The 12,931-nt window shown below is 29.3% G+C and overlaps 1 protein-coding gene across 1 annotated transcript; it reads right to left on the bottom strand.

Annotated features, from left to right (window-relative positions):
* Positions 1 to 660: 660 nt before the first annotated feature.
* Positions 661 to 1,533, bottom strand: LOC119674479 (peptidyl-prolyl cis-trans isomerase A1-like). Its single transcript, XM_038085618.1, has one exon. It carries the CDS (start codon positions 1,531 to 1,533, stop codon positions 661 to 663), a length of 873 nt encoding a protein of 290 aa, XP_037941546.1.
* Between the last annotated feature and the right edge of the window lie 11,398 nt (positions 1,534 to 12,931).

The raw sequence follows: 12,931 nt of genomic DNA, 5'->3' as shown, positions 1-12,931 counted from the left end.
AAACTTGGAAAAATTCAATGAAGCAGTTCATAACCAATTCTACACCAAACCGAATTAATTGAAAAAATGTTCCAAGTATAAGGATGGAATTGCAGGAAGGTCCTTTGTGTTATTCAAGGAAAATATGGGAAAGAAAAAGTGATCCTTAAGGCTTATTTACATGGCAAAACAACGCAGAAATTGATTTCATTCAATTGAGTATTGTTCGAGGAAAAATATTTTTCTATTCTATATGTACTTAGAAAATGTTTTTATGAAAATGCAATTGTTAATATAATAATTTTCATCAGTTTATACCATTCAATGTTTAAAATTTCATTATAAATAAAAACAAGAGACTTGTTTACTTAACTACTTTCAATTCTCCTACAGGCTTACGCAAAAATTTACTTTAAATATTTTAATACAATTTTCCGATTTCATTGAATTAAATTTTAAATACATAAATTCTGCAATATTATAAATCGAAGTAATAGAATAAATGAATTAAATGAATCAAAAAAAAAAAATATTCAAAGCACACATATTTCTTATCAGCAAATAAACAGATTTTATTCATTTGTATAGCAAATACTGAACAATTTTAATTCAAACAAAAAACTGAGTTATTGACATAACTTAGTTTTTTTTTTGTACCAAAATTGTTAAAATAACACTATATTATTTAACCAAGCCGCACTTAGTAACAATAATATCATGTTTGAGACAATAATTGCTATTACAATAGTCCTGCAACGTTTGTAACACATAATTACCACGTCGCACTTTTCCGAAGGCAATCCGTTTGCCATTTAACGATTTAATAGGTTTAAAACTAATAGAGAAATTCAGAGAACGATGTGCACAACCACGTATATATCGTATTGGAAAAGATAATACTCCAGCACCCATACCTTGATCCAGAACATTCATATCGTGCTCGGCATTTGGGGATGTAAGAGAGTTATTATCAAGTTGTAATTCAGATTCACACCATAAAGGTGCAAAGAATCGAAATGGTTTAAATTTATTTACATCATGTTTGGTACATACACGCACAAAATCCAATACTACCTCTGGACAAGCTTCTGTAAATAATTGTATAACCAATCGACCCAATGAACGTATACCCTTTACTTCCAAATCCAAAAATATTCTCGGGCGTAAAAGTTGACGCATTTGATGTTTGTCACATGAGTCCGCCAAATAATCATATCGGCTATAGATATGAGCTGGTACATCATAGACTGAACGCTTCCTAGTCGCTAGGATATCACTTTTGATTTTATGAGTTTCATTATTCTTGATATTACCTTGAACTGGTACGCTTTTACGCTGATTGAGCATAACTTCTGGAGTTCTTGAAAATGTTCGCGATGTTGTTTTACGTTGTACGTTACCACTCATTTTCTCAAGTAATTCAAAATAGGTAAGTTTTTTCTCGAGTTTCTTTCTAATCGGTGGATTAGTTTTCACAATGCTATGTGCATTTTTAATTCGCCTAAGATGTGCCTGATAGGATAAATGATGTTCTGACTCCGTTCGCATAGACATTTTCAAAAGCGAATTTATTATGACGGTTTAAAATAGATAATAGCCCAAAGTGTTTTAAAACATTGTAATATACAGTTAATTTCGATGAAATATATATGAGAATTACTTAAATATTATTTATAGATTTATATTATATTTGACATATTTTATTAATTGTTTCCAATATACAATTTTAGCATGACCAACAAGTAGAAATTGAGTGAAATTTTTTAAAAAATGTAATAAAAATTTTGAACCAAACTCAATAATGTATACAAAGTTATCTTACACTATAGATCGCTCGCAAACTTAAACTCTCGAAACAGTCAATTTCTGCGCATCCAATATGAACCACTGGTTAACATCCGATCTTAGCTGTTATTACTTATACAATCATTTCGAAACCTTAATAAAAAGTAGTCTGTGAGACTACTAAAGCATAATTCGCTAAGAACCGCGCTCTTATTCTAGCTAAATATTGACAACCAAAAAATAAGTAGTTCACTATTGTTTCTTTTCTCGTTCCTACAAAAGTATACATAAGAAGATATTCCTACCCAGAGAGCAAAAGTACCAAACACTGACAAGTTGTAGAAACCATAATTTTTGAAATATTCTCACTTGGGAAGCTTAACAATTTCTTTAATTTTGTCGTATTAAGTGTTGTCTACATTATTCTATATCTGCTTTCGTTTTTCTAGACTATTAGTCTCATGAATGTAACTACACTTCAATAATGAATAACTGATAGAAACAGCAGTTCAAACGTCTCTGCATAGGAAAAAATAGCAACTTGTCGCCCTTCTCCAATATCATTATATTCCGGAACCTGCTTAAAGAGTATCTTGAAAACGATACGTATATGTTAGCTGCCTGGCAAGTCTGAATATATTATAGTCATTTATGATCTGAGTACATATATGTAATTATTTCAGCTTGAACGTGCTTGTTTACTCAGGCAAACTATTACTTCCACTATAATGTAAATCTATGCTTATTAAACACTACAGTAAGTATAGACACGGATAGACTATTTTAGTACTAAATCCTTTATGAAGACACTCCAAGTTCTTACTCTACATAAATGCAAAGATTATAGTTAGTTTATAGAGATTAATTTATAATCATTGAATTTTCCTTTTCCTCATGACATTAGTTTTTTTTTCATTTTTTAACAGGTTATAATAAACCCTTTTGTCCACTCTACGGATCTGTTCTGTTTTTCAACAAGCGTGCAAGCTTGATATATATGCTTTGCTGAACGGATGCGTTTTTTGAACGTCATTACTGGTATCCCAATAACCTGCAAAGGCCTACTATGATATTTCATTCAGTATTGCCACGCAGTTATCATCAGGGTCTTAAAAAATATTCAAATTTCTTTTTAATTACTTTATAGTCCGTATATAATTTGTTTGGACTGCAAATCCAGGCTTAGAACTCATGTTGACAGGCGATGAAGCGATGACTAATCGTAGTTTTCCACAAGTAGCCAAGGCTACACAAACTTTCCGTGATCAAGTTTCAGGTGTTTGGTGCCTTTTTTTTGTACTTTTTAAGTGACACCATTCAAAGCGCTTGCCGTGCTTTTCTTTGCTATTTGTATCCATTTAACTTTAGAATTCTTGTTAGTCGCATTGTAAGAGAAGATACAATAAATAAATATATAAGTATTTAAAAAAAAGATAGAGTTCGGAGCGTTATTACAATAAAGCACATTAAAGTCGTTAAAGTCCTAGTACCATGTTTGGAATTTGTACTGTCTGCGAGCACCTCGGTTTTGAATAAAGCAATTATAGCCTTGGTATATTTTACTTATATAATATGATTCATTTAAGCTTGAGAACGTCTTGATGTTTTTTATATGTATATATGTGTGAATTTTGAGGTGACTGGATAGCACTAATTACGTTGAAATCAAGAATACTATATTTACCTACATCTCAATTTTATTAATCAATTATTTTAAAATAATTCAAAGGAATAAATACTTCAGCTAAGACCAATTTAATACCTTGGGACCCATTGGTCCCTCTAAAATATTTGCGTATTGGACATTTTCAAAGTGTTACTATATTACTTTAGTAATTACTAAGTAATGATGTTTATGATTTTGTATACAGAACGCGTCTGAAAGTTAAACATTTAACGTGAAGTTCATAAATCAACGTTTTTTGAAAAACAGAGTGTTTAAACTTTAAAAGAAACTTAATGAACTGGGTTCAGACACATCAAAGTGGAATGCACTTATAAAGCAACTTAAACAACTTCCATTAAATTGGCGTTAAATAGAATCGAATAAAGCGAAGTTGGGCTGTGCTAAATAAATTCAAAAGACCATTTTTGCCGCTAAAGTCTACATCATTGGATGCAAATTCGTCTTCATTCATACTCCTATCAAAATGAAATAATTTTCCTTTAGGGAATACGAAAGCAAAAAATAGCAAACCTGCGGGAGGATTTTTTAAAACCAAATTTCACAACAAATGCAAATTCAGAAGCTGGAGTGGCTCCTATATATTTCAATCGTCAGTAGCCATTTGCCGTTCGCACAGGAGCAATGTTGTTTTTAATATTCAATTTCTGTAGTTTCGCTGCAATCTTTTATGTAGCATAAAGTAAATTAGGACAAAAGCAAGTGAAAAGTGAAAAGTTGAAACTGAAAACTGAAAACTGAAAAGCATAAAAGATACGAGAATGAAACAAAAGTTGATAAAGTGAAATATACACTTCGAGTATTATTTTTAAAAAAGCACAGAAAAAATTTTTAAATCGGCAAAAATTAAGGCAATTACCCATTTCAGTGACTGAACGAAAAGATTAAAGTGAAAGGCCACGGAACACAGAGCTTCGTATCCGTAACTGTACTGACTGATAATTTTCCATATCCTCTCCGGCAAAGTACTCGTACACGCCAGCAGCGCCAGTCCGTTGCTGTGGTATGTTGTTGACGCTCACAGATAATTGTTGTAATTTATGTTGTCATTGTTGTTGCCGCCATTGTCTTGATGTTGTTATATTGTTGCGGATTTTTTGCCAGTTGCCAGTTGCCAGTTGCCATTGCCATTGCCATTGTTATTGCTTTTTAAAGGTCACTTCATGTCAAAAGATAATTCACATAATCATGTTAATGTTGCTGTCTTAATTTTTACAATTAATGAAATAATAAAATTTGAATTATATTGTAATTAAAAGAGAATTTTAAATTATATTACACCAGAGGTGTTATTAAGTAGTGGTCGGTGTCCTGTGTTCGTTAGTCAGTGTTTATATTACAACTATTTTACATATTTTACAATATATTATGAATTTACTTGAATACACAAACCAAGTCTGCTTAGCCACACAATGGACATTTCCATTCATTCATACAATATAAATGCTAAAGCTTCCTTTAGCAAAGCCTTATCAGGATACTGTATAATGAATTCATTTCACTATGACAATGAAAATATTCACTTATAAAATTTCCTTTTGAATTTGTTTACAATTTATTACTTATTTTAATTTTATTATTCTAATTTTATTCATTATTTAATTAAATAAAATAAAGTTTACTTTTTAAATAATATTAAATGGAGAAATTGTAAGTAAATATTCTATTTAAAATGCAAAAATAATTATAAACTTTAGAAATAAAATAATAATCTTACAAACTAATAGAATTGATTACATTATTTTTGGATTTATCAAAAAAAAATGCGAGTAGAACAAAGAAACTTCAAAAATATAATTAACAATTAAAAAGAACTAAAATTAATTAATTGCATGATTCTAAAGTTGGTTTATATATTTCATTCTGATAAATTAACAAAAATTAGCAAGTTTAAACATACACGTCAAGTATGCCTTTAGGTTAATTGGTTAAAGAGCGCTGACTCTGAGCTTCAAATTTGGAAGGGCACAAGTTCAATCCTTAATACTCACAATCTGAAGGAATTATTAACGAATAATTAGTTATAAGAAATATATCCAAGATCACTGTTGATGGGAATTTGGCAATACTCGTAACAGCTGTATGGTTAGCCAAAAAGTCAATTAACTTATAAATAATAAAATTTTATTGTTGTGATTTACTACTATTCAAAAATAGTAATAAATAGTAAAATAACAAAACTCCAAGTTTAAAGATACAAGTTTTATATGGCTCTAGGTCAATTGGCTAAAGAACACTGACTTTGAGCTTCAAATTTGGCAAGACACAAATTTAATCCTTGATACTTACACTCTAAAAGAATTATTAATGAATAATTAATATAGGAAATATATCCAAGATCACTGATGATAGGTATTAATAGTCAAAAGAGCTGTATGGTCAGCAAAAATAATAAAATTTTATTGTTATGATTTGCTACTGTACAAAAAAACCTCACTATTAAAATAAAAATAAAGTAGTAAATTAGTTTCTATTAAGAAACAGTTTCTTTAATCATAATTGACTTTAAAAATCAATTTTAAAAAATTACCAGTTTAATTTATTAAATATTATACTATATTATAAAATATTATCACTCTTTAAGAAATGTCAGCTTAGTTTATTAAATATTATATATCTTTTTTATCTTTATTATTATTACAAACATTATAAAAAGCAAGTACATAACAAAGTTTCTTAGTACTATATCTAGTTACAAAAAACTAGCAAGTAGTTTGCGTTTGACGTCATCATATGTTTTTACTAAAGATCATTTTATGTAAAGTGTCATGAGCAAAATTGTTGTTAATTTCAATACAAATTAAAAAATTGAGAATGAGAGAAAAAAATATGTCGGCTCAAATTTAGTCATGAGAGCCAAGACTATCTGTGCCTTGTCACTTAGACAAAGCAGTCTAGTAGTAGTAGTAGTAGCAGTAGTATGTATGTTGATCCTTTTTTCAAGTCAGCGCAACTGGGCACTTTTACTCTTTGATAGCTGGGGGTACTATAGGGTCCCACCCATCTCATGCTTCATGATTATTCAGTGATTGATCTTAGATCTGTGTACCTCCCCGTGCGGAGACTGATTACTCTAAGATTAGATAGTGATAAGTAGGATAGCCTGTCAATTTTCGCATATAACTTTATTTCACTTCATTTTAAAAAAATTGTATTATATTGAAATTTATAGCAATTTTATTATATATATAAACCTTATAGTTATAGCATTATTCAGTAATAAATGTCAACATTTGTATATTTTTAAAGCAAATTATTAAAATAGAGCACAAAAAAGACAATTTCTACGCGCCCATGACACTCTAGATAGCATGACTTCTATGAATTCCAAAAAATTTATAAATTAATTTTCTTAATAAAAAGGAAAGAACGACATATGACTGAAAAAAATTTATTAAAAAAAAAATATTTTATAAAAATTAATTTACTAATGAAAGTGTTAATTACACAAAATATTTTCAATTTCATTCAGTTCAAGTAAATAATAATAAATTTTATTAATTTATAATTTAATTTATTGAACCGAACAATAGCTTAAATGTATTTATTGAAACTATATGAACACTATAATCCTGTTATGAACAACACTCGATTTATTAATGTAATTATCACTTATTTCGAAATTATGTTAAATTTTCCATTCCATATATTACAATTCATGCCATTTAAAAATCATTTAATTATAATTCAGTCAAAATGTTTCAGTTCGATAATTTTTAAAATTAAAGAATCTGAATTACAACATAATTACCAATGTAAATTATAAAAAGACATGATTCATGCATCAATTATACATAATATATGTGTAATATTTAAACAGTTAACATGTTCATTATGAGCGAGTACACCTGAGCAACCATTGAGACTATACTGAAATTCTTAATTTTCAAACAAAAACATTGAAAATAATGTGATATGACAGGATCTCCTTTAATCATTTTGTTCCATCAAGCATTTAAAATTAAACTGAGTCGTCGAGTCGTCGTGTAATTAAACGACATTCAACAGGCTGTTGAGGTTCGAGCTAGAACACACAGATGCTGCAGTTCTCAACGACTTAATCATTCTTTCAACATACCATATCCTGAGGGGATTCTGTTAAAAATATATGCGCATTACAGTCGAAACGATGACGTGTGCAGTTCATCAAGTTATGCCATTAACAAATGTTACGAAATGAGAGCAAAAAAAATATTTTTCATATGTCATTGAAATGACTTACATTAAGCAAGAGAGTTTCGGAAGCGGAAACGGAAACGGTAACGTTAACTTAATGAGATATGGTTTCCAGAATTACATTGGTAAAAAAAAAATTTATAATAAATTTAAATCTAGTTATATATAAATTAACCACTTGTGATACAAGATCTACTACAGACACATAGCTTCAGCAACTTAAACTAATGTAACTAATATTAATGCATAGTTGTAATCGCGTCTATATCAGAACATGTATGCACTTAACATACGAAAAAGTCGACATGTACAGAAATTCTACCTGCCTAAATCCAAATAAAATTAAAAACTTTTAATAATCCTTTTTACTAAAGTAACACATTTTCACTTAAAATTTTCTAGAACCAAATTTACATATTAGAGATATTTTAATGAAATATCCGTACATGTCTGGTATTAACTTTAAACAAGCTTAATAAAAACATAATCTACAAGTGCACCCCAGGGGACCAAAATGTCATATCCGATTACAGTGTAGTGTTACCACAAAGCTCCAGAACTTCTTACCAAAACTTTCTCCTCAATGTGGCAGTGACTATTTTTAAATGTATTTTAACATGTGCCTGTGTATCTGAAATACTTGGCTTACAGCGAAGCGAAAATAACTCTACATTACCATGAGAATATGGTATATGAGAATAAATTACATACTACACATAGTCTTGATCCTTTTAATTTTAAATATTTCCAAGCAACTAACATGCACTCACATGCTCAACTTCAATTTTTTCTCCACTGTTTACGGTTTGGAAATTAATGAGCGCCGATGGCATTTAATATATTTCATATATCCAAAATTACTTGACTCAAATTAATATACTTGTAAATTTGCAGATAAAAATATGTAACATTTTCTAATAATTTCAATATGGATTTTTGTTTCAATTGATTTTATATTTTCAACCAGCAACTTGTGCCTTCAAAACGAATAAAAAAATCTTAAACTTAAGCCATATCAGAATTATATTTCTCAAAATTAAAAACTCTCAATACCATAAAGAGTTAATAATATTTAAGAGTTTCATGATTTCAGTAGTTTAAGTTTTTTTATAAAAAAATTTAATCATTGAATAGAAGAACAGTGTTATGTCAATATCAAATGGAGGTACACTTAAATTTACATAAGAAGAGGTTTCAAATATTTCAATAGTTCAAATAATTTTTATCTTACAAACAAATTATATTACATTAGTTTATATTCCTTCACCAAATGTATAAACACAGTCCTTCGATTTATTTATGAAACGGCGTCAGTATTTTAAACCCCCCTTTATCTGAGTATGCTTCTTAACAGAAAATCAATTAGTAAATAAAAATATAACGATATAATATATATATATATATATAAATAATATAAAGATAACGTTTCATACTACAGAAATAGAAGAAATGTACTGATGCTTATAAGTTGTCAAAAATATTCATACACATTTTTTTCGTGTTAAAAGTATTTATACACAACATTAATTGCATTTTCTTCTTCTTAATTAATGAATTTTTTTTAATTTTTTATGCTTCATTTATTAATATAATTAATATTTAGTTACACCACCTTTGGCATTAATAACTGCCAGCAACCTAGCCGGCGATTAGCTAGCAATATCAAGAGTTAATTTGGACCAAATTTCATTCGTTTCAATTACAGTGTTACTACGTTTTCGATTTTTATCAATAGGCCTTAGCTGTTTTATGAAGGCCTAAAAATTTTCTATGACATTAAAATCAAGGCCAAGGATGATTTAACTCTTTTAAAAATTGCATAGTTCTTCATTCTTTGTGACATCGAACAGAAGAGACATATTGATAGTATCGTTAGAGTATTATTGATTTTTTTGTGCACCACTTAAGTATTGAAATTAACATCTTTTAACTCGCAACTTCTCTGTTACAAGTTGCAATTTTACTACGAAAGTATATCTTTACAAATTTAAAATTTCGGATACTTTTTATACGGATTATATTTCTACTAAATAAGCATTTTCTTTCCAATCTGAAGTACATATGATTATTTTTAACTGACTCCAAAATTGTATAAATTTATTTCGTAGTCATGTGAAAAACCTTAAACAATTTCTAATTATCTAATAATTTATAATTAATACTAATTGCTTAAAAAAAGTAAAATATATATACATATAAAATTCTTATTAAAATGTATAATATTTTTTATACATATATATATAAAAGATCCATAATTTAAAATATTTAAAAACTGTCATTTAATTACATTCACATTTTATTTATATTTCATATTATTAAGTTTCAATTCTCATTAGGTTGTTTTTGGTATGTATATAAAAGATATCGTAATGAAGCTAGTAGTTATGGCGTTATTGCCAGTGATGCTAATCGCGTTTTCATTATTGTATAATACCAAAAATATTAAATTAATAATTCGTCGCCTAATGTAATTTTTTTTTTCTTTTGTCTGTGAATATGTTGGAAGCTTATATCTAATATTGTATAAATTTATTTTATAGTCAAAAGGAAAACTTTAAACAATTTCAAATTATCTAATCATTTAGATATAGTTAATAGTCATTGCTTAAGAAAAAGAAAATATAAACATATATATTGAAATATATAATATTTTTTAATACTAAGTGTATAGCCAAAATTTAAAATGTTTTAAGGTTGAGCTTTAACTACGATTACAATTAATATTTTATATTATTTAGTCTTTTTTTTTCGAAAAAAAGTTCGCGGCAAATGGACGTGTACTAAATTCGCTCTGTAAAATTTAACTAAATAGTAAATTTGGCTAAGTAGTAAATTATTTAAAGTACTTACAGTATCTTTTTAATTGCACATCAACAAAGTGTTATAGTTATGAAAGTTTCTGCGCATGATTTGCTGAATTAATGGTATAAATTGTGTGCGTATATATTTTGTAATGGAAATGGATCAGAATTTGGCGCATTTATTTATGGAACATAATTTTATTAATAATAGTGGATCGTAATTTATATAATACAAAAAAAATCTGATAGAGACAGATAGCTGCAGTTTTTATACACAAATACATAAATCAGCTGATAGAGACAGCAAAAAAACAAAAAAGCTTTTAAGCTTAAAAATAATAAATTAAAAGAAGTGTTGTAAAACTTCAAATCCAATTATATAAAATATAATTGTAAAGTTTAATTATTGAATATTAATACGAGAAATTTTGTGAAGAATTGAAATTAAAGTTTTTGCATTAACATTTATCTGAATTCTTGCTGACCGTGAAAAGTGTGTAAATAAACCAAGATACTTAACATTTTGTTATATATTTATCACAGACAAGAACCTGTTTCTATTTATAAGTCTTTAGCTATACATGGATGTCAACCAACCTCCACCCCAGGGTGGGGGGCAAACACCATTCTCGATTAAAAATATTCATAGCGACATGTCATCAATTCAGCTCGCAAATATTAAAGAAATGGAGCTTCTATGCCTCCAACTCAGAAAAGAAATTGAATTTCTCAAAGCAGAAAATGCCTCCCTTCGAAGTGCAAGTGCAATATTCCCAGACAGAAAAGATGGTGAACAAATTGAAACACTCACTTATGAGACTGATGAGGAGGAACTTGCTAAAGAAACAGATTGGATTTTGAAAAAAAAGCCAAGCAAAAAGCGTAAAGCCGTAGAATCTCCAGAGTGCAACACATCCCCATTGAATTCCTCTAATGTGGCAACTATAGCGAGCAGTAAAAATACCCAAGTGGAGCTGAAAATAGCTCGTCCACCACCAATTATGGTCTCTGAAGATTATAAATACTCAGAACTGCAAGCTGTTGTAAAAAGTAACTGCAAGAAAGATTTTTTTATTAAGCTCCTCAATAGCGGTACTTATAAAATCAGTACATTTGAAATAGGCGACTACAGAGCTATTACAAAAGTGCTGTCTTCAAAAAAAGCTGCCTGGTATTCGTATGAAAACAAGCATCTCCGACCATTAAAGGTTATTGCAAAAAATCTTCCTCATTCATGTGACCCAGTCGATATCGTATTCGATCTGAAACAGCAAGGTTTTAAAATCGTGAACGCGGTCAACAAATGGAAATCACATTCAAAGATTCCACTTAATATGTTCATGCTTACATTTGAGGCGACAGAGGATATAAAAAAAATATGTAACATTAAAGCTATTTTAAACTGTGTTGTTAAAATTGAACCAATAAAGCACTCAAAGCAAATACCACAGTGTAAAATATGCCAAGCGTATGGTCACACACAAAATTATTGCGGCAAATCAGCCCGGTGTGTTAAATGTGCTGGCAGTCACAGTACTGCAGAATGCAACAAACCTGATCAGCACCAACCAAAATGTTGCAACTGCGGTGAGGGACACGCGGCCAATTACAGAGGTTGTATAGTAGCCAAAGAACTTCAAAAATTGAGAAACAAAAAAATTGGTGAACAAAACAAAGGTAAACAGCGTAATCATATATCGGCTGAAAACCAACCTGAAAATAATCAAACTGATGTTCTAAATAAAAACCCAAAATCGCTTAATAATAAAAAAACATATTCGGATGTAGTTCAATCCAACACTGAGGACGATGGTAATTACAAAATACTAACACAAATACTGGAAAAAATCACTACTCAAGAAAACTTTTATAAAGCATTGGACAAACGCTTGACTAGGCTAGAGCAAAAACTCAACAAAACAAATAATGCTTAGTTATATAAAAATAATGCTATGGAACTCGAACGGTCTTCTTCAACACCTTAGAGAGCTTGAAACAGTCCTATCAGTCAAAGATGTTGATGTTTGCTTAATTAGCGAAACTCATTTTACTAACCAAACATATGTTAAACTAAAAAATTACGAAGTATATAGCGCAGTCCATCCTAGTAATTGCGCTCGCGGAGGAAGTGCTATTTTAATTAAAAAATCATTAAAACATTACGAGTCTACAAAAATATCCAAAGAGGAATTCCAGGCAATAACTGTTGTCCTTGACTTACAAAGCAAATTACTACTAACATCGGTATACAGTCCAAGACATTCAATTAAATCCGAACAATACAAAGATCTTATAGAAACTCATAAGCATCGCTTCATTATGGGTGGCGATTTCAACGCTAAACATACGCATTGGGGCTCTCGCTTAATTACAACGAAAGGTAGAGAACTCCTCAAAGCTATACAGCAAACTGGCTGCGAATGCTTGTCATCCGGGAACCCAACCTATTGGCCAACTGACCCAACAAAGGTGCCTGATCTACTCGATTTCTTTATAACCAAGCAAA

Source organism: Teleopsis dalmanni, chromosome 2, assembly GCF_002237135.1.
Source record: "Teleopsis dalmanni isolate 2A chromosome 2, ASM223713v2, whole genome shotgun sequence".
NCBI classification, from domain to species: Eukaryota; Metazoa; Arthropoda; class Insecta; order Diptera; family Diopsidae; genus Teleopsis; species Teleopsis dalmanni.
This window is presented reverse-complemented; position numbering and strand designations above follow the sequence as displayed.